This window comes from Myotis nattereri (assembly GCF_964212035.1).
Source record: "Myotis nattereri genome assembly, chromosome: 4".
Taxonomy (NCBI): domain Eukaryota; kingdom Metazoa; phylum Chordata; class Mammalia; order Chiroptera; family Vespertilionidae; genus Myotis; species Myotis nattereri.
In genome coordinates, this window is record NC_138079.1 from 70,855,191 (window position 1) to 70,879,138 (window position 23,948).

A 23,948-nucleotide genomic window follows, 5' to 3' on the forward strand; every position below is an offset into this window, starting at 1 on the left:
CCCAACTCAACAGGGACTGTGGAGCCCCTGTACTAGGGACCCTCCCAGACCTCCCCAATGTATCTCTTCATCTGGCTGTTCATCTGTATTTTTTAAAATTTCTTTATTGATTAAGTTATTACATATGTGTCCTTATCCCCATATTACTCCTCATCCCCCCCACTCTGGCCTTCACCTCCCTGTTGTCTGTGTTCGTTGGTTAGGCCTATATGCTTGCATATAAGTCCTTTGGTTCATCTCTTTGCCTTACCCCCACCCTCCCCTACCTTCCCGCTGAGGTTTGACGGTCTGATTGATGCTTCTCTGTCTCTGGATCTGTTGTTGTTCTCGGCTAATAAACGTAACTGTTTCTCTGAGTTCTGTGAACCGTTTTAGCAAATAATCAAATCCAAGGAGGAGGAGGTCATGGGAACCTCTGATTTGTAGCCAGGTTGAACAGAAATTGTGGATAATCTGGGGTCCTAGTACTTGTGATTAACATCTGAAGTAGAGGACAGTCTCATCCAAGACTGAGCCCTTCTTAACCTTTTCAATCTAATTATCTCTAGGTAGTGTCAGAATTGAATTAAACTATAGGCATTGCTTGGTGTGTTCCTACACACAATACTCAAAAGTTTGTGAATTTGGTAGTAGTGTGAGAGTAAAGTAGAAACACTGGAGGAAAACTAGTTTTTTCCTTCTAGCTGCCTAAGACAAAATATATGGTGAAATTCTGTGTTCATAAGTTAGTTTGTTCTTGCCTTTCTTTAGGTGTGGCTATAGTATCCACTTGAAATGCAGTTAGTTCATTTGTTTCACTTACTGTCCCCTTTCCCCCATTCAGATTGAGTTAAAATTTTAAGATATATGACATTAATATATTTTCAGAAATCATAACTATATTGTGGGGAAGCATGGGACTTGGTTAGAAAGACTGTAAGGAGGATTCTCCAAAAGGTCAGGGGCTTCTTAGGGAGACCTTGCCAAAGTCAGAAGCCCCTGCCTTGACTTTTCCAAACAATTCCGAGCCCCTGGGTGTTTTGCTGGAATCTCTGTGTTTAGTCTTTTAGACCCAACCTTGTAGAAGCATGAGCTTTCTCAAGGATACTTACCCTGCTGATTGTATCTAGAGGTTAATTTTAGTTCAAGCTGTTGTTACAATAAAAGCCTAACGAGGCAGGCCATTGAAGCTGTTTTGGTGCCTCCTGCCAACTAGCCCCTTAGCCTCTCTTTCACAGAAACGTGTGTCAGAGTAATCTATTCATCCATAGCTTGGGTCTGCTGGTCAGCCCTGGCACTATATATTAAGTTATACTAAGAAGTGCCATTCTTTTCTGTGTCCCTTCCACACCATCCTTTCCCACCTACCTTTGTTGATAACAAACTTTGTTTCCTACTTTTATCTTTACTGTATTTCTGTTTTTAATAAACAGAGACATGTATGTTTTCTTTTTTTAATTATTTATTTATTTATTTTGGAAACATGTATGTTTTCTTATTTAACTTGTTTCTTACACAAAAATAACATACTATAAATGCTTTTTTTGTACTTCAGTGTTTTTCCCCCAACTTAATACTGTACTATCCCCTAGAAACACACCATTGCCAATTTATATATATCTTCCTCATTCTTTTTACAACTGTATAATATTCCATTGTGGGTATCTATCATAGTTTATTCAACCGGTATTCGTGCCTAGCGGGATTTTTTAGGAGACAGTTACAGTTTTTTGTGAGTGATTAAGAAATAGAACAAAATGCAGTATGGCTTCAGTTTTTTATTCATCCTACATCTAATTACAAATCAAATAAACTGTAAGCATTTAAATTCTGTAGTCAAGAAAACCAGAGAATCTTTATTATAAGCCCCAAGCATAATTGTTAACTTGTGAAATGTGGAGTGCAGCTGGTTATATCGGTTTTTCCCCCCCAATCTACTAGTTTATTGCCAAGTGAGGACTGAATGAGAGATATTCTAGATGAAGATCAATAATTTTCATTGGATTTAAAATTTATCAAAATTAGAGACGGCTTTGCATCTTGTGGTATTCTTACTAAGGAAAAGTCAAATAACAATATAAATGACAAAAGTCAAGTGATAATATAATATAGCAAAGGGAAAAGAACAGGGCTAATCCAGAATGGATAAGTCTTTGTATGATCTAGGGTTAATGATATTATAAGTTGGCATCTTCCTTTCTATAGGACTGAGTATATTTCTGAGATAATTTTATATTTTCCAATTCTGCAAATGTTTAATATTTGTTATATTAAACAGTAATTTGGTGAGGTACTTCAGGATTAATGTAGACTTATGGAAAATTTAGAATCGTGATTATTGACAAAAATAGTTGTAACATAATATCTGAAAGAAGGTAGATTGTTTCAGGTATAACAAAAGGAAAGCAGAATTATGAAGACTTTTAATATATAACAAGGAAGGAATCTAAGTTGTAAACATTCAGAATTTGAAACAACTTTTTGGGAAACCAGGGACAATTAGTATTTTATCCAAATTTAATATTGAAAAATCAGTGTTTAAAATATTAAGTATTTAGAACTTTATGAATGAAAATTTTTCTTGAAATAAGTTAGTTTTTGGAACCTATTCTTGCTAATAGTCTCATGACAAGCCTTATGATCCTATTGTGGATATTTGTATAGGTGAGCAGACTATCATGAGATTTTTTTGTTTTGTTTACTGAGCTAATTTTAATTTTTTCCACTATGTGACACTAGTGGAACCAGACTTGATTATCCCTAATTTCTTTTTGGAAAATTCCAGGGAAGCATGATTAACTAGGAAAGACCCTGTGTTGCCATGGGAATAACACTAGATCAAGAATCAAGAGATCAGGGTTCTCAAATCCACTCTGCCACAAGATGTTATGTCAACCTACTTTGGCATCCTTTTCTTGTCTGTAATCTGAGCAGATTTATTTGTATCTTCTCTTAAGTCCATTTTCTAATATTTTTTGGTAGCTTGTGAATAGGACCACTTTGGGTTTGGTAGGAATTAAAGTCATAAAGTATCTATTAAGAATAATATTTTTTACATTAAGTAAGGTATATGTGAATGTGCAAAAGTGATGAGAAATGAAAAATTATTAAAACTTTAGGAACATATCAGGATGGAAAGTAGTGTGTAATAGATGTTTTATTATCGGTGTTACATTGCATGCTGACCTTTAATATGTGAATTTTAAATTTTAGGATGTGAAAATTTAATATTCAGATATTAAATTTTAGGATGGCCAAGTAATTGAAGAAACTCCCGTGCACTGGGAAGGTGTGGAAAAGACCACAAAATGAATTCTGGTTGGAAAAGTTCTGCTTAATTATAAAATTAAAAAAGAGCTATAAAATACTTGCCAAACAAGCCTTAAATTAAACCCTTTTATTTTGTTTGGTTATGGTGATTCTCTTGTAAAATTAAGTACTTCATTTATTCCATAGATTATTTATATAGCAGGACCTTCAGTTAGATTGGGTGTGAGAGCACAGCCAATATAAACTTGAACCCTACCTTTTTGTCTTGAAAGTTAATGTCTAGTAATAGAAACGGATAATAAGAAATAATTTACAAGTTATGGTATATGCTACAAAGAAAAATAAATAGTAAAGTGATGGGAAGGAATGAGAGAGAGAGAGAAAGAGAGAAGGGTGGAAAAAAGGTGGGGAGCAGGTAGGTGAGGAACTGAGTGATATCTGAATGTTGAAAAGAAGCTAGCTAGACAAAGACTAGGCAGATAAAAGGTAGATAAAACACTTTGAGATGGAAAAGATTGATATGCCTAAGGAACAGAAAGAAGGGCAATATAAGGCCAGGAGCCAATTGAGGTAAGAAAAGAGAACCTTGAGATGTAGAGAATTAGGGACAATCATTTAGAGCAGGGGTGGGGAACTGTCGGGTCCTTATCGTTTGGTCTGGCCCTGCCAAGGCAAATGCAGGTGGGACTTGAAATTCAATATATCTCGGAGCTTTTTTCATAACAACATAATTTTTAGTTTGATAACTTTGTACGGCCCATGAATAATGTTATAATATCCAAATGGTCCTTGGCAGAAAAAAGGTTCCCATTTTGGATTTAGGGCATTGACCGTGGTAAGGAGTTAGGATTTTATTCCAAGAAAATATTGGAGGGGGTTAAACAGGGAAAATTATTTGGTGTAAAAGATCGCTTTTGTCTTTGTGTGGAAAGAAATTAGAGGGAAGCAAGAATGGAAACAGTCAGACTATTAACAATAGTGCAGGAAAGACATGGGCTTAGATAAGGGCGGTGGCATTCATTGGAGAAGATAGGACTGATTGAATTTGCTGATGGGACTGTATATGAGAGGTAAAGGAAATATTCTTAAATAGTACAGATTTTTAAAAAAGAATTTAAAAGTAATCTGTTAAAATGTAATATTTAATGCCAGTATTTTACTTGATAAATATTTTCTTGATAATTTTATTGTTTTTCTTTTCTTTCTTTTTTTAGGCTTATGCATCTGGATGTGACATTGTTATACTGGGAAGTGATTTTGAAAGATTACAAATAATCCCAGGAGCTAAACATGGAAATATTCAAATAGGATGTGTAGACTGTTCAATGCAACAAGGCAAGGTTTGTAATCTTGTGATAATATGAAATTAGTTTTGAATATGGTTTATGCCAGGCTAGCCTGAAGTATATTTTCTATTGAATTAGAGACTTGCTTTGTTTCAAGTGCAATGTAGCTCCAAATTTCTTTTGGCTCTCTAAGATGCACTATAGAGAACAAAATCCCTGGCTCTCTCAAATGTATCTTTAAGATTTTCAAGAATTCTATTCTTATATAAATTTGAAATAAAGCATAATCTTCTCTCTATGTTGACAAAGAAATTTATTTATTTATTTTTAATCCTCATTAGAGTATATTTTTTCATTGATTTTTAGAGAGAGTGGAAGAGAGAGGGAAGGACAGAGAGAAATATCGATGTGAGAGAAACACGTCAATTGGTTGCCTTTTGCACGCATCCTGACCAGGGCCCAGGCCGGGCAGGAGCCTGCAACCTAGGTATGTGCCCTTGACCAGAATTGAACCTGGGACCCTTTGTCTGCAGGCTGACATTCTGTCCACTGAGTCAAACTAGCTAGGGTGACAAAGAACTTTAATACTTATTACCTCTACTAGGGGCCTGGTGCATGAAATTCGTGCACTGGGCGGGGGTGGTCCCTCAGCCCAGCCTGCCTCCTCTCACATACTGGGAGCCCTCAGGGGATGTCCTACTGATGGCTTAGGCCCGTTCCCTGCTCCCCTTGGGGACTGGGCCTAAGCCACAGCCTGGCCTCCCTTTGTGGGAGGCGACCGGGCTGATAAGAGGAAGGCACCAGCCCCATCATCCCACTGCTGCAGCCACTGCCAGTCACCGCAGCCACCAAGGTGTTTTCATCAACACGGACTCCAGTCTCTTCACCATGAAAAAATGGGAACTTCCTTTAGGCATTTTCAAGATGTGTCTTTTATAGGACATGACATTTCTTTATTATTTTTTTTTATCCTCACCTGAGGATATGTTTCCATTGATGTTTAGAGAATGTGGAAGAGAAAGGGAAAGACAGAGAGAAACATCAAAGTGAGTGGAACACTTTGATTAGTTGCCTCCTGCATGAGTGCTGACCTGGGCCCCAGCCAGGGAAGGAAGAACCTGCAACCTAGATACATGCCCTTGGTCATAATTGAACCCAGACCCTGTGGTAGGCAGGCTGAGGCATTATCTACTGAGCCAAACCGGCTGGGGCAGGATATGATATTTCTTAGCTTCTCCAGCAGCAGACCTTCGTTTTATTCTCCAGGAGTGAAGTGGAAAAACCCTACATCACCTTCTTGGATTCTTATTACCCAAGTTACTAAGAATATTACCAGTGGCATACAGGGAGCTTAGCCAATGAATGGTCAGAAAAGGTGTTTCCTCTGTAGTTCACACCGATCCCCGGCTCGGCCCCTGCCCAGGCCTAAGGCCTTAGGCCAGGGGTTAGGACTGGGCAGGGGACCCCCAGCCCGCTCCGATCACCTGCCCAGGCCTAAGACCTCTGGCCAGGCCCTTACACCTGGGCAGGGGACCCCCAGCCTGCTCCGATCGCAGGCTCCGCCCCTGCCCAGGCCTCAGGATTCTGGCCGGGGCGTTAGGCCTGTACAGAGCACCCCCAGCCCGCTCCGATCGCCTACCCAGGCCTCAGGCCTCTGGCTGGGGCGTTACGCCTGGGCAGGGGACCCCCAGCCTGCCGATCGCCGGCTCCACCCCTGCCCAGGCCTCAGGCCTCTGGCTGGGGTGTTAGGCCTGGGCAGGGGACCTCCAGCCCCGGGCGATTGCCAGCTCCACCCATGCCCAGGCCTCAGGCCTCTGGCTGGGGCGTTAGGCCTGGGCAGGGGACCCCCAGCCTGCTCAGATCGCAGGCTCTGCCCCCTGCCTAGGCCTCTGGCTGGGGTGTTAAACCTGGGCCGGGGACCTCCAGCCCCGGGCAATCGCCAGCTCCACCCCTGCCCAGGCCTCTGGCCAGGGTGTTAGGCCTGGGCAGGGGACCCCCAGCCCTGTGCAATTGCCGGTCCTGCCCCTGCCCAGGCCTTAGGGTTCTGGCCGGGATGATCACCGGCTCCGCCTCACCGGGTGGCATCTGGCGCTGACTGCCCTGCCTCCCTGGTCCCCGATCTGCACCCCAGATCCCGCCGGCGGCGTCTGGCGCTGCCCACCCCACCTGCAGTATGCAAATTTAACGGCCATCTTTGTTGGGTTAATTTGCATACTCTTCTGATTGGCTGGTGGGCGTAGCGAAGGTATGGTCAATTAGCATCTTTGTCTTTTATTAGTGTTGATAACAGGTGTAAAACTTACTTGTTTAAAAATTAATTGGATTGAGGAACAAGAGTGACAATAATCTTCCAACTATTTACAAATAAATTACTGACGAGAAATCATTTGTTAGATTCATACTTTGCCAACAGGTAGTTATCTTCTTTTAACTTCTTATACTAAAATTATGATAAACTCTTCTAAATGTGTATAATTTTTTATTTATTGCAAGTCTATAAGAAAAATGAAATTTTTATTTTGCATATGAAAAATAAAAAGTGACCTTGAAAGTAAAACAACAACAAAAGAGGCATATGATGCTATGTAAGGTTAAATACAGTTCTATATAGTATCAGAATTGGAAGAGTCATAACTAATAGGCAGCATAGTATATAGCATAATATATCACCATATAGGCATAGGTGGCCAGTCCTAGGTATGGTTGCCTCTGGGCTAGACTGGGATGAACTTTACAAAATTATTTATTTATTTTTTTGCTAGATATTTAAATACTTTGTTTGACTATATGGTTCCACCAGAACATTTTGTGTGAGGAACCAAAGTGGACCCAATCCTTTTAAAAAATCCAATCATTTCTGATAGACCTGCCAGTCTGAAAAGTTACTTTTTTGAGACCTAGTGTGAAGATACTCATGGTACAAGGAGTTTCAACTCCTGCAATCTTTACCTATTTGTTGGACTATTCTTCTTGTTAATCCTGTGTTTCCGTCCCTTCAGTATAGTTACAAGTGTCTCTCATCTTTCTTTTGTTCACTCCGTTTATTCTCATTGTACAATAGAAATGATCTTTATTATGGAATGCTAATATTATTGAGATTTTTTTCTTTTTCTCTTCATGTTTGTGTGATCTCCTAGCTCTGTCGTTCTGTAATCTTCATTATTGTATAAAAACTGACTGATACCTAGATACACATAGGGCTGATTAATATCAGAAATTAATTTTAATAACTTCCAATATTAGTTATCTTTTTGTGATAAGCTAGATTATATGACGGTTCAAGTTAGAATGAAAAGGTCATTTTGTTTTATAATAATTCTAAGTAAAGGCAAATTGTTTTTTACTAGTATCAATATAATCAACTGATTACTTAAGCTATCTGGAAGAAAGTTTTATAGGTTCTAGTACCTGGGGACCTCTGTTTGTCTTTAAGAATGAAATGCTGCTTGATACTATAGGCGTCAGTATTTTATCATTACTGTTTTTTCTTTGTAGTACTGCCAGATTAATTTTCCTGAGAAAATTCATCTGCATTTATCTTGTTATTCATTTGCTTAAAAACATTCTTAGCTTACCAGTACCTTACGAAAGTTCTACATGTTCACCTTGTCATGGGACCCTGTACAGCTGACTCAAACCTGCCTTTTGGCTACATGTTTGTTATTCTATTATAAGGGACACTCTTCTAGCTTGGCTGGTGGTCAGTTACCTCCAAACATACATTGCTGCCTCTTTTGGTCTTTACACTTGTGTTCATATTATGACTTATTTCTAAAAATTGAATATTTACTATCTTTTGAAGAAACATTACCCACAGTTTAAAGGTCCAAACAAAATACTTCCTCTAAGACTGCCTCAGTGCAGATGATTTCTCTATCAGAAGAACTCCTCAGACATATCCATTGACAAGTTTTTTTTTCCATATGTGTGTTACATCTTCAGAGTTTCCCCCTTCACTTGATTATTTTTTCTTATTTTTATCCCTGATTCATTTTATAAATCTGTCTATCTGTTTTCTGATATTTCAGTGTTCTTCATTTGTGACTCACTCAAACTTTAGTAATAATTACTTTCATAATATAAAGTAGAGCCAGGAAGGGTTATGCTTTATTGACTTAAAGAGTAAATTTTAAATATACTCAAATAAAATGGAATATTTGAAAAATACACTCTTCAGAGAGTTCACAAAGGAATATATCTAAGTTTTATTTTTAAAAAGTTATATTTACATTCAGAGAATTGTGAGCTTTGAGGATAGGTAACCTAAAAACTGATTTTAAGTCCTATGAAATTTTATACTTGACAAGGAATACATCAATACATAGTCTTCCCTTGAGGAAGAGAATTAATATTTACTGTAATCTTATAATGATACTAGAGGCCTGGTGCACGGATTTGTGCACTGGTGGGGAGCATGGCCTGCAGGGAGCGGCCTGCTGTGGGAGTGCACTGACCACTAGGGGTCAGCTCCTGCATCGTTCTGGCCATTTCACCATTTGGTTGCTGGACTTTTATATATATACTAGAGGCCCAGTGCCAAAAATTTGTGCACTCTGGGGAGAGGGAGGGTCCCTCAGCCCGGCCTGTGCCCTCTCGCAGTCTGGGACCCATATTGTTATCGGGAGATAACGACCTGCTGGCTTAGGCCTGCTCCCAGGTGGCAGAGGGCAGGCCCAATCCCTAGGTGCAGCCCCTGGTCAGGCTCAGAGCAGGGCCGATTGGGGAGTTGGGGCGCCGCCCCATTTCATGCACAGAGCAGGGCGGATCGGGAGGTTGCTATGCCACCCTCAGTCACGCTCAGGGTAGGGCCGATTGGGGGGTTGGGGCACCGCCCCCTATCACACTCAAGGCAGGGTTGGTGGGGAGATTGCGGCGCCACCCCCTGTCACGCACAGAGCAGGGCCAATCGAGGTTAGGGCGCTGCCCCCTGTCACGCACAGAGCAGGGCCCATCAGGGGGTTGGGGCTCCGTACCCTGTCACGCACAGAGCAGGGCCGATCAGGGGGTTGGGGCGCTTCCCCCTGTCACGCACAGAGCAGGGCCGATCAGGGGGTTGGGGAGCTCCCCCCGTCACGCACAGAGCAAGGCCGATCAGGGGGTTGAGGAGCTCCCCTCTGTCACTCAGAGAGTAGGGCCGATAGGGGAGTTGGGGCACTGCCCCCTGTCACACACAGAACAGGGCGGATCAGGGGGTTGGGGCGCCGCCACTCTCACACTCAGGGCAGGGCCGATGGGGAAGTTATGGCTCTACCTTGTCACACACAGAGCAGGGCCCGTGTGGGGGGATGGGGGGTTGGGGCGCTGCACCCTGTCACACACAGAGCAGGCCAGATCAGGGGGTTGGGGCGCCACACCCTGTCACACACACAGCCGCAGGGCAATCAGGGGGTTTGGGCGCTGCCCCCGTCACGCTGATCCCGGTGCCCGGAGGCCTCGCGGCTCCGCTGATCCTGGTGCTGGGAGGCATATTACCCTTTTACTAGATAGGATCAAGGCCTGGTGCATGGGTGGAGGCCGGCTGGTTTTCCCTGAAGGGTGTCATGGATCAGGGTGGGGGTCCCCACTGGCGTGCCTGGCCAGCCTGAGTGAGGGGATGATGGCTGTTTGCAGCTGGTCACACACCCTTCAGGGTGGGGTCCCCTCTGGGGTGCCTGGCCAGTCTGGGTGAGGGGCTGAGGGCGGTTTTCAGGCTGGCAGGTGACTGAAGCTCCCAACTGCTCCTTTTTTTGTTTTTTTTGTTTTTATTCTGGGCCAGCTTTAGCTCTGGCTCCAGCTCTGAGGCCTCCTCTGCTGAAAGCAGGTATCTGGTTTGTTTGGGTTCTATAATCGAAACACTGTATCAACTCCAGCTCTGAGATCCCGGCTGGCTGAAAGCAGGTTTCTGGGGTTTCGTTTAGCTTCTATATTTGTAACAATGTTTCAAACTGCCAGCTCAGAGGCCGGCAAGGCAGGCGGGGAACGTTGGAGTCCTCCGTCACTGAAGCAAGCAAGCCTCATGTTAGCTTCAAGCTGCCTGGCTGCCGGCCGCCATCTTGGCTGGCAGTTAATTTGCATATCGCCCTGATTAGCCAATGGGAAGGGTAGCGGATGTATGGCTAATTACCATGTTTCTCTTTTATTAGATAGGGCTAGTGGCCTGGTGCAAGAAATTCCTGCACAGGGAGGGGGGGTTGGGGTGTCCCTCAGCTTGGCCTGCACCCTCTCCAATCTGGGACTCCTTAGGGGATGTCAGACTGCAGGGATTGGACTTAAACTGGCAGTCAGACACCCCTCTCACAATCTGGGACCACTGGCTCCTAACCGCTCGCCTGCCTGCTTGCCTGATCACCCCTAACCACCTCTGCCTGCCAGCCTGATCACCACCTAACTGCTCCCCTGCTGACCTGATCTCCCCCTGACTGCTCCCCTGCTGGCCTGATTGCCACCTAACTGCTCCCCTGTCAGCTTGATTGCCCCCAACTGCCCTCTCCTGCCGGCCTGTTTGCCCCCACCTGTCTTTCCCCTACTGACCTGATCGCCCCCCAACTGCCCTCCCCTGCTAGCCTGATCGCTCCCGAACTGCTCTCCCCTGCTGGCCTGATCACCCCCTAACTGCTTGCTTCCCCGTGCTGGCCTGATCTTGCCCCTAACTGCTTGCTCCCCAACTCCGGCCTGATCTCACCCCTAACTGCTTGCTCCCTCAAGCTGGCCTGATCTCACCCCTGCTTGCTTCCCTTCGTTGGCCTGATCTCACCCCTAACTGCTTGTTCCCCCACTGGTCTGATTGCCCCTAACTGGTTGCTCCTCTGACGACCTGATTGCCCCTAACTGCCTCTGCCTTGGCCCCTGCCATTGTGGCTTTGTCTGGAAGGAAGTTGGATATCTGGAAGATATCTGGTCGACTTGGTCTAATTAGCATATTACCCTTTTATTAGTATAGACTAGAGGCCTGATGTATGAAATTCATGCAAGAGTAGGCCTTTCTTTCCCCAGCTGCTGGCACCAGCTTCCCTCTGGCACCCGGGACCCGGGCTTCCCTCGTAGCCCCGGAAGGTCGTCCAGAAGGACGTCTGGTCTAATTAGCATATTATGCTTTTATTATTATAGATAGATAGATACTAGATGATTTACAAATGTTATTTCAGTCCTCAAAATACTTCTATTAGAAAGATATTATTATACATGTTATAAATATGGATAGAGAAACTAAGATTAAGAGAGATTAAATTACTAGTTACACAGTAAGTAACAGTATGTAGTGGGATTCTGATCTAGATATGGTAGTCTCTAAAGCTGACATTCTTAAGTATTGGTGCATGAAATTGCACATGTGGGTATATCTTAAGTTATATTATTCATTTCTTTTGCTCTTTTGATTCATAAGTAAGTTAACATATCCATAATTTATCTTTTCATTTTTCTTTTTAAAAGATTGCAGCATCCTATGGAAATGTTATCTCTGTTTTTGAACCAGTTATCCTACCGAAGCAAAAGAAAAATTTGGTCAGTAATTTATCATTTTCCTTTTAGGAATTTAAATGTCTTGCGTATTAAAAGATGTTATTTTTAAGAGTACAAAATCAGAGTGATCATCAAATAAATCAGTATAAATTTGTTATAATTAAATGCCACTTTCATGTTACAAATACGTTTAAATCGTTCATTGAAATAGAATTAAGCTGTGCCAATGAATTGTCTTGACATATTTTTATTTTTTTCCTTTGGACATTTTTTATTCTGTATTTGAAGAGTCAACAACTTTAAGTTTGGCAGTTATAACAAAGTTGTTGCTAGTACAGATACTGTTGTCCAGTCATATGTGGCACTTTATTCTTTGCTTTTGTGATCTAATTTTGTGTAGTTTTTCTGCCTTATGTATTTTGTTCTTAAAGTTACATGTTTTAATTGCAGCCTTAACATACCTCCATGATTTATTTTCTTGCATTTATTATATCATTTAATATAATTGTTACTAGCCCAGTGCATTTTTTAAATAAAGAAACTATATTAAGGAGTAGATCTGAAAGCTGGTTAAAATTATAGTTTATAAATATTGAGGTTATGTAGTAGATATCTTGGGTGCTCTAATGCTTTTAAATATGACAGACAAACCAGGTTATTTTACCTATCTCCACTGAAAATTAAACTGTTGATTTAAACCATATGGAAGGAGATCAGGATAGTGTGGTCCAAAGAGCATTTATTCGGAGTCAGAGAAACTGGGGTTTCTTTGCTGCTTTTTAGCTGTTTAATCCTAAGCAAGGAGCTTTATGAGACTCTTTGCTCAATTCTGAAATTGGTTACTAACTAGTCATTCTTCATGGACTATTGTAAGGATGACATGATGTCAGAGATTGTGTAGAAATCTGTTAAATGTAAAAAATTAAAGAGTGTTTTAATAATAGACATACCTTTATATATCTTTTAATAGTTTTCATTTTCACTTTGCTCATTAGTATCTTGCATATTCCCTCTGACTTAGTTTTGTAGTTATAATTTATTTCTTTATAAATAAGCAGTAGAGGCCCTGAAAGAAATGTGACTTGACCAACGAAACAGCTATTAACCCACAGAACTAAGAGTAAAACCAGCTTTATTGATTCCTTGTTGTGAGCATTCTTTTCTCTACCTTGTGTTAATAAAAAATATTTTCTCTGGATTGATACCCATTTTTAAATTCGATGGAAGGGGAGTCCACTGTTCTCCCCTCAGTTTTATTTGTGTTTATACATTAATGAAGCCAATATTAGAAGCTCTTACAGCCTTATGAATTAGTAATTGATAGTACTAAAAATAAATTTTAAAGGTGGTCACTCCACTCCGAACAATGTATTTCAAATAATACTCAATATATTTGTTAAATGAAATAACTGACTTTTAACATTTGTATGTTATATTAGTAAGGGTAGAACTGAGATTTTTGGTTTTTGCCCATTTTCTCTTCTTTTTTAAAAAAAATATATATATTTTATTAATTTTTTACAGAGAGGAAGGGAGAGGGATAGAGAGTCAGAAACATCGATCGGCTGCCTCCTGCACACCTCCCACTGGGGATGTGCCAGCAACCAAGGTACATGCCCTTGACTGGAATCGAACATAGGACCATTGAGTCCGCAGGCCGACGCTCTATCCACTGAGCCAAACCAGTCAGGGCCATTTTCTCTTGATAAATTATTAATATAACAGTGTCAGAAACTCATTAAGAAGAAGAAGTTGATTTATTGGTAGGTAACACTGACTTTCCAGAGAGGGTAAAAAAAAGCTTGATGAATAAGGGGAAAACTGGATCAGATGGAAAAATCAAGACTTGGAAGGCACATAAAACCTGTTATTCCAGGATATAGTCTCAGAGAATGCTTAGATCCTCATAAAAATATATTGTTTCCATTTCTTTATACATTCTGAAATATTCTTTTAAGATGTTGGTTTTTCATAAGAGGTATTCTTCAGAATCACTAGTTCTGATGTATCCAGACCCCATCCTGGGGATTTTTAAATTTGTAGGTGTGGAGTTGTGTCTAGGCCCTTGTATGTCTAGTTCTAGAGAGGGTTCTCATGTATACCGTGACTGAGAACCATTCGTGCAAGGCAGTGTTTTATAAAAGCATATTCTGCAGGGCACCTGTATCAAAATCTGGGTTGTTGGTTTAAAGTGCAGATTCCTGTGCCCCGTCTTGGACCTTTTGATCCTGAACCTTTGGACATGGGTCTTGGAAATTTGAATTTTTAATAAGCATCCAGCCTATTCTTGTTTTAAAGTTTGGAACTAATTCATTAAAAAAGTTTTTATAGGTCTCAGACTATTAGAGGTTAGTGAAGTCAACTTAGTAGGCCACAACCTGAATGTAAAAGAAGATGAAACGGAATAGAAAATTTTAGAGTGCATCACACTCTAAAGGTAGATTACTTATGATTGCATTTATGTGTGTGTATGCTGTGTGCATTTTGGGTCACAGTGCAACATATATTTCTTAGGTTTTCAGGTAAAAAAGTTGAAAATTATTTCTTTAAGGAATAAAAAGACTTAAATTATACATTATGTTGCAAGTGTTATATCTCATCTCTTATTCTGAATTTTTAAGCATATCATATCATCTCAGATGAGGATAAAACATTAAAAAAGAAGAAAGCCTCAAGTAGCAGCGACACAGATATATTTAAAATTGAATCTTTGCAACAATATTAATAAATAATAATTATAATTTTAAAAGTCTGAGGTCAATAAGAATCTTGTCCAAAGTGGCATATATTCATTGGTTGTTTAAATATACTAAAGAAAGACTTTTGAACCTCCAGGAATGGATAGTCTCTTACTGATCTCCTCCATCATATATTCGTCATTTTTCTTTTTAAGAATATTTATTGATTTCGGAGAGGAAGGGAGAAATAGAAAATCAGTGATGAGAACATTGCTTAGCTGCCTCCTGCATGCCCCTATTGGGGATCGACAAAAACTGGGCATGTACCCTGACCAGAAATGAAAAGGAGACTTCCTAATTGATAGGTTGATACTCAACCACTGAGCCATATCAGCCAGCCTTCCTTATTTTTCTTGACAGAATTGAACATTTTGGTTTTAAAAATGACTGCATGTATTAGTAACAGTAATAATAATAAGTATATACTCTTGTCAGAGAAAAGATACCAATAATAATTGGATAAATGACTTTTTTTATTTTAGGAATTATATAGTCAATGGCAGAAAAATGGTCAGTTTTTTCTGGAATCAATAGCGCACAATATAACTTGGGATCCAGCAGGTAAGAACACAAACAGGATTAACTGAAATGAGATATCACTTGCCTAGGCTATTGCTTTTATTATTTTCATGTATTTCATTTCTGCTTTGTGTGAGATTGTGGGGAACACAAAAGCAATAAAACAGATTGCACTCTTTTAGAGCTTTTGGTGAAATGAAGATGCCAGCTATAGGAGGAATACTTGTTTTAGGAAGGTGACATTAATTCTCTGTAAGGAATCGAAAGTTTGCTTGAAGAGGAGCCTTTTGACCTGAGAGTAGATAGATTTAACAATGAAGGTGGGGTTAGATTTAGGAGGGAAAAAGAAGTGAAGTCTAAAAAGAGTTAATGTGCATATGTACTAGTTATATATTTCTGTACTTAAAAACCATCCCAAATCTATTTTTACTAATCTACCACAATGAGCAAAGGTACAAAGAAATAAAGTGTAAGATAGATTCTAATAGTGGTTAGTACTTCTTTGAGGTTGGAGTGATTTTGGAGATGAGAGAAGATTGCAGCTTATTATAGAAGACCTTTAAAGTCATGGTAAGGGATTTGAATTTAATTCTTGTTAATTGTCTAAAAGGTATAATAGGTCTTTGAAAGTGGCTAGTATTAAATGGTTTGCAAGAGTTTCCTTTGTAGCAGTGAGTTAGAAGGATTTAGAGATAAGAGGAATAGGAGGATAAATATTATTTATAAGTATCTTTGGAAAGTATGCCTTTATAGTAGTCTGAATGAGAAATAGAATTTGTTTCAGTGCCTTTAACATAGTAGGTATCAATTAATATTCAATGAATAGTGAAAGAAGTACATGGATATGAAATGCATTTAGGCAATATAATTGACATTATTTGACAACTGGATTTCACATGACTTTGAAGATATGACCACAATTAGAAGATTAATATGCAAGAGTTAGAATAGAACATAGGTTTTGTTTGGATGTGTGGAGTTTGAGATGCTTGCATGTCTTACATCAATATCTCATAGATAGAAAGTTGAATCTAGAAAAAACGATTTTCAACCTTTTTTATTCCATGGCACACATAAACTAATTACTAAAATTCTGTGGCACACCAAAAAAATAGTTTTACCAATCTGACAAAAAAAATAGGCATAATTTTGATTCATTCACCATGGGCAGCTTTTGTCATGTTGGCTGTCATTATTTTCTAATTTGACAGTCTAAGGGAAAAGAGGTCATTGCTCCTGACTAAATAGGTAGTGCATGTTTTAAACATTCTTGCAGCACACAGTGTGTCTTTTGCGGCACACTGGTTGAAAATTGAAAATCACTGATCTAGAATATAAGAAAGAAGTTAACTTTGGAACATAGAAACAGAAGTAATCAGTTTAGATAGATAAAATAGTTTAATTTTAATATAGTAGATGAAATAGCTGAGGAAAAAAGTTAATGTAGAACACAAATTTCAGAACCTTTGGAAATGATTTAATAAGGGAAGAGGTTGCCTTTGAGATTTAAAAAAAAAAAATCTCACAGTGTTTTAAAGTGTTTCTTCTCATGAGATTGTAAGATTGATGTTTACTAGCTGGTGCCTACATATATATTTTATGCATACAATTGAAAGAGATTGGGCCTGAGTTCAAATTTGGCATTTAGTATGGCACTTTGTATATAACTCTATTGTGGATAGAGTGACTTAGGTCCCGGTTTATTCCTATTGTCCTCATATGATTATAATTGTGTACCTTCTACTCTCACAAGTGTTCTATTTGGATGATAAATTATAGAGTTACTATATATGGCACTACAGTTTATTGTATTTGTTTACATGGTTTATTGTTTTGATTAGACAAGGGACGAGATTCTATTTTATTCAGTATTTATCTTTCAGGACCCATCATATATTAAGCTCTGAATAAATGTTCACATATTTGACAAGTTTTGTGATCATAAACAGGTTATTTAGCAGGTCGAGAAAGGTTTAACTCACTTGTAAATTAGAATAAAATTTATTTCACAAAATAGGGGTTTTTTTGTTTTGTTTTTTGGTTACTCCTCACCTGAGGGTACTTTTTCCATTGATTTTTAGAGAGTGGAAGGGAGAGGGAAAGACAGAGAGAAAGAGACACATCGATTGGTTGTCTCCTGTACACTGACTGGGGCTGGAGATCAAGCCTGCAACTGAGGTTTGTGCCCTTGATAGGAATCGAAATCGTGACCCTTCAGTCTGCTGGCCAGTGTTCTAACCACTGAGCAAACTGACTAGGGCTCACAAAATAGTTTTTTAATGATCATATATGGCAATATATATGAAAGTATTTGGTAAGTGATAAAGTCCTATAGAAATATTGTTAGCAAGTGAACTGTCTTCTTACAGTATCCTATTAACTGCAATAAAAACATTTAATATATATATATATATATATATATTAAATTTTATGATTTAAGCAAGGTGCAATAGTGGATTTCAAGACAACACAAGAGCATTATAGTCAATTTACTAATAAGATTTATAATATATATATATATATATATATATATATATATATATATATTTAGTAATGATGTATCAGTTGCTTAGAATTTTTGTGCCCATGGTCTGTTAGTACTAATGTTTTAGAGGATAGTATTAATGTTAAATACCTCTAAAATCATCATTACAGAGTAGTATTAATAGATGATGACTTATTTTTTTAACATATCTGGTAGTGACTTGACAGCAGCTCATGACCATTATCTTTTTTAACTGTGATTGAGTTAAAATTCATATAAAAGTTCATTATTTTTCTTTTTACTATTAAATACTTTAAAGTTTAGAATTCAGTTGAGGAATAGATTACAGCTATACTAAATATTTGGGAGCTATTAGTATAATTATTACTTTTGCAAATGAACTTTGTAATTATTTGTAAAATTATTTTTAATGTTTTACATGAAATACTAGTATTTTGGTTTTGTTCAGTATTTATATATTTATCTGCCAGGTATTTGGATATTTTTTCAGTTGATGTTTGTAAATTGACTATAATGCTCTTGTGTTGTCTTGAAATCCACTATTGCACCTTGCTTAAATCATAAGATTTTCTGTCTTCAGCTTCTTATGCTTCCCCCTCCCCAATTTTAATATCCATACCTCTGCCCTTTGTGTTCAAATCAATATATTTTATACCATACCTTACCTACTTTTGTGTTATTCCATACTTAGGATTAATTATTTTGCATTCTTTATTAAATTCTTAATCTTTCATGGGGTAAATTTATTTTCAGTTTATGTTAATAATTTCCAGTTACAAAATAAAGAACATCCTGGGGATGTAATGTACAGCACTGACTATATATATTAAAGGCAAATACGCAAAGTGTCCCCTCAGGCATTTGATCAGGAAATCGAGTTTGATCACTCGCTATGGCGTGCGCTGACCACCAGGGGGCGGCATGAAACATGGCAGGCGACGACAGGGTGCTGAGGGAGTGAGGGAGGGAGGAGGCAGGGGGAACACATGGGTGGCAAGGGAAGGAGGAGTCAGGGAGGCGGGGGGGGGGGGACCACGCAGATGGTGAGGGAAGGGGGACGTGGGGGGAACTACGTGGTGCTGGAATGCGGATGGCAAGGGAAGGAGGAGGCGGGGAGGCGGGGAACCAGATTGGCCCTGATCGCCGACCAGGCCTAGGGACCCTACCCATGCACGAATTTCGTGCACTGGGCCTCTAGTAGTTAATAACACTGTATTGTATATTTGTAAGTTGCTAAGAGAGTATATCTTTAAAGTTCTCATCATAAGGAAAAAAGTTGTAACCATATGTGGTGGTGGATGTTAGTTAGATTTATTGTGATCATTTGTCAATATGTGCAAATATTGAATCATATTATACACTTGAAACTAATAATGTTATATGACAATTTTATCTCCAAAAAGAAAGGAAAGAAAAGAAAACTTGTGTCTGTTAGTAAGTTAAACAGTGGAATAGTATTCATATTTATTTATTTTCAAATATATTTTTATTGATTTCAGAGAGGAAGGGAGAGGGAGAGAGAGAGAGAAACATCAGTGATGAGAGGGAATCATTGACTGGCTGCCTGCTGCATGCCCCCTACCGGGGATCATGCCCACAACCTGGGCATTTGCCTTTGACTAGACTTGAACCCAGGACCCTTCATTCCCCAGGCCAACACTCTATCCACAAAGCCAAAGCAGCTAGGGCTAGTAATCATATTTAAATGGAATGTCTCATTAGTACTTTCTGGATTGTTTTTTTTTTTTTATTGCTTAAAGTATTACAAAGAGTATTACATATGTCTCCCTTTTTTCCCCTGCCCTTGACAATCCCCTGGTCTCCCCTACCCCCCAGTGTCTTATGTCCATTGGTTATGCTTATATGCATGCATACAAGTCCTTCGGTTGATCTCTTACCCACCCCCCTCCTGCCCTCCCACCAGCCCCGGCCTTCCTGCTGTGGTTTGACAGTCTGTTCGAGGCAGCTCTGCCTCTGTATCTATTTTTGTTCATAAGTTTATAATGGTCTTTATTATCCATGAATGAGTGAGATCATGTGGTATTTTTCCTTCATTGACTGGCTTATTTCACTTAGCATAACGTTCTCCAGTTCCATCCATGCTGTTGCAAATGGTAAGAGTTCCTTCTTTTTTACAGCAGCATAGTATTCCATCGTGTAGATGTACCACAGTTTTCTAATTCATTCATCTACAGATGGGCGCTTAGGGTGTTTCCAGATCTTAGCTATGGTGAATTGTGCTGCTATGAACATAGGGGTGCATATATCCTTTCTGACTGGTGTTTCTGGTTTCTTGGGATATATTCCTAGAAGTGGGATCACAGGGTCAAATGGGAGTTCCATTTTTAGTTTTTTGAGGAAACTCCATACTGTCTTCCATAGTGGCTGCACCAGTCTGCATTCCCACCAGCAGTGCACAAGTGTTCCTTTTTCTCCACATCCTCTCCAGCACTTGTCGTTTGTTGAATTGTTGATGATAGCTATTCTGACAGGTGTGAGATGGTACCTCATTCTTGTTTTGATTTGCATCTCTCGGATGATTAGCGACTTTGAGCATGTTTTCATATGTCTTTTGGCTTTCTGAATGTCCTCTTTTAAAAGGTGTCTATTTAGGTCCTTTGCCCATTTTTTGATTGGATTGTTTATCTTCCTTTTGTTGAGTTGTATGAGTTCCCTATAAATGTTGGAGGTTAAACCCTTATCAGTGATAGCATTGGCAAATCTGTTCTCCCATGTAGTGGCCTTTCTTGTTGTTTTGTTGATGGTTTCTTTTGCTGTGCAGAAACTTTTTAATTTGATGTAATCCCATTTGTTTATTTTCTCTTTAGTTTCCAATGCCCTAGTATCTGTATCGGTGAAGAAATTGCTTCAGCATATGTCTGAGATTTTGTTGCCTTTGGATTCTTCTAGTATTTTTATGGTTTCCCGTCGTATATTTAAGTCCTTTATCCATTTTGAGTTTATTTTTGTGTATGGTGTAAGTTGGTGGTCTAGTTTCATTTTCTTGCATGTATCTGTCCAATTTTCCCAACACCATTTATTGAAGAGACTATCTTGACTCCATTGTATGTTCTTGCCTCCTTTGTCAAATATTAATTGAGCGTATTGGTTGGGGCTGATTTCTGGGCTCTCTATTCTATTCCATTGATCTATATGTCTGTTCTTGTGCCAGTACCAGGCAGTTTTGACAACAGTGGCTTTGTAAATACAGCTTGATATCTGGTATTGAGATCCCACCTACTTTGTTCTTTCTCAGGATCACTGCAGCTATTCGGGGTCGTTTTTTATTCCAGATGAATTTTTGGAGAGTTCGTTCTAGGTCTGTGAAATATGCCATTGGTATTTTAATGGGAAGTGCGTTGACTTTATTGATTGCTTTGGGTAGTATGGACATTTTAATGATGTTGATTCTACCAATCCAAGAACATGGTATGTTCTTCCATCTCTTTATGTCTTCCTCTATCTCTTTTTTCAACGTACTGTAGTTTTCTGAGTAGAGGTCTTTTACCTCTTTAGTTAAGTTTATTCATAGGTATCTTAATTTTTTTGGTGCAATGGTAAATGCGATTGCTTTTTTAGTCTCTCTTTCTGCAAGTTCACTATTGGTGTATAGAAATGCCATCGATTTCTTGGCATTAATTTTGTATCCTGCTACATTGCCGAATTCTTTTATTAAGTCTAATAGTTTTTTGATGGAGTCTTTAGGGTTTTTTAAGTATAATATCATTTCATCGGCAAATAAGGACAGTTTTACTTCTTCTTTTCCAATTTGGGTGCCTTTTATTTCTTCTTCTTATTTAATTGCAATGGCTAATACTTCCAGTACTATTTCAAACAGTAGTGGTGAGAGTGGGCATCCCTGTCTTGTTCCTGTTCTTAAGGGAAATTGTGTTAGTTTTTGTCCATTGAGTATGATGTTGGCTGTGGGTTTGTCATATATGGCTTTTATTATGTTGAGGTATGATCCTTCAATTCCCACCTTGCTGAGAGTTTTTATCAAAAATGGGTGTTGATTTCTGGATTGTTTTTATCTGCCTATGAGACTTTCCCCCTACTTGCTATTATTTATTGAGCTTTTTCTAAGTGCCTAGCCCAGTGGTCGGCAAACTCATTAGTCAACAGAGCCAAATGTCAACGGTACAACGATTGAAATTTCTTTTGAGAGCCAAATTTTTTAAACTTAAACTATATAGGTAGGTACATTGTTATTAACTTAATTAGGGTACTCCTAAGCTGGCCTTTGCTAAAAACATCCTCAATCTGATTGAGGTACATTCGCTGAGGTCGACCCCTTCCAACTCTCCCATCCACACTCGTATACTTGTTCCATCTATCTCCTTTCGTTCATCCTCTCTATATGTCCAAACCATCTCAACATACCTTTCTCAATCCTCGACACTACATCTTCTTTCACTCAACAACGTTCCCTAAAATTAACTTAATAAACTTTACTTAAAGTTTTTAAGTTTTAGTTAAACTATAGGTATGTTGAATGAAACTTGATATCATACTTAATAACGATATTATTTATTGATAAAATTAAATACCTGTAGGATTTTCAGCTGGTTGGAAAAATACAGGTAACTTTATGCTTCGAGTAGGTACTTTTGTCACCCGTACGCGATTTGCGGACACAACTAGCACTAACCACTGCACAATGAGACTGCTGACTGACTGGCTCACTCAACGTGCATGAATCGCGCTTGCCTCCCCTGCACTGCATATCCCATGGCCCACCTGCGCTGTGTCTCCCGTCGCCTGGTCGACCGACACCCCTCACTTCTTCTAACGCCACTTCTTCAAAATAGACTCGCCCAGGCCGAAAACCAACTTCTGCGCATGGGCCACGAAGTTTCAATGGCACTGTACGTGCACGCCCGCACGTGGTATTTTGTGGAAGAGCCACACTCAAGGGGCCAAAGAGCCGCATGTGGCTCGCGAGCCGCGGTTTGCCGACCACTGGCCTAGCCTATGCTAAATACATTATACATATTATAGCTAATCTTTACTACAACACTATACAAATTTTTAATTTTATAGATGAGAAAATTGAGGCTCAAAAGCTTCCCAACTTGATCAAATTCATATGGTTATAAGTGACTTAATTGGGAATTAAGACACAAGGATTTCTAAAGTCTATGTGCCACAGACCCACTTTCCTTTTGAAATAATATGATGTTTCCAGAGAGACAACAATCTGTAGTTCTTAATTGCTAAGGTGAATGCTTTATTTATTGTCAGATTTTTTGCAAAAGTTACATCACCTCCCCTATATTCTTTGTTTGGATTATAGCACAATCTTCTACTCAGTTATCCAAGTCATAAAGTTGAAATCTACCCCTGAAACCTATTGTATGTTCCTGTTTTTTATTGGTGTTAAGCCTTGAAAATTCTGCTTTTGAAATGACTTTCAAGTTCTTGTCTTACTTTAATATTTGATTCAGGTCCTCATGATTTCCCATCAGTATTCTTACAGAAGGTTAACCAGGTTTCTCTGTCTTATGTTTTCCCTAATCTTGTCTATCACTAGAGTTATTTTCTATAATGAATCTTTACCATTCTTTGTGTACTGGAATCTTTGAAAGTATGGTGGAAATTACTGATTATCTCTCTAGAAAAATGTACATACTATACATATAACTTGCATATCTCAATGAAGTGAGGTTCACAGGCCTTTTCAAGTTTCTCTGTTAATACCCCTCCCCCCAGTTGAGACCCCTTGTTCTAAAATACAGATCCATTTATGTAAACTCCCTCCTCCCACTTAAAAATCTTTAACTTGCAAGTATCTATAACAAACTCCAAACTCCTTATGAACATCAAAAGTGTTTCATAATCTGACCTCAGATTTTTTCCAATCTTATTTATTTTTACAGAGCTACTATACAACTTACTTCTTATCCATCCCAGATTACAAGCCATTCTTGGGAATATATTTGAATTCGAATGTCTTCATGCCTTTGTTCATATTTCTCTACTGGAATATAAACTCATTATAAAAGAGGACAGTGTTATATTTGCCATTATATGCTTCATGCCTAGCACAGTGCCTGGTACAAAGAAGATGCTCATTAAATGTTTGTTGAATGAGAGATTATAAAAATCTCTTCTTTCCCCCCTAAGCTGCTTTAACAAAATTAAAATATAACTTTAATCCTCCTCCCCCAATCTCTTTTTATTTGACTTTTTTTTGGAAGTTATTTTATCTTT

At 39.0% G+C, this 23,948-nt stretch overlaps 1 protein-coding gene across 2 annotated transcripts in view; it reads left to right on the forward strand.

Annotated features, from left to right (window-relative positions):
- The window catches only part of DMXL1 (Dmx like 1), a 159,458-nt gene that overhangs the window by 12,987 nt on the left and 122,523 nt on the right, over positions 1 to 23,948 (forward strand). For both annotated transcript variants that reach the window (XM_081088668.1, XM_081088669.1), the window contains exons 2-4: positions 4,464 to 4,589; positions 11,946 to 12,017; positions 15,196 to 15,274. In XM_081088668.1, coding sequence (XP_080944794.1) covers positions 4,464 to 4,589; positions 11,946 to 12,017; positions 15,196 to 15,274 — 277 coding nt within the window. The remainder of the gene's footprint in view (positions 1 to 4,463; positions 4,590 to 11,945; positions 12,018 to 15,195; positions 15,275 to 23,948) is intronic.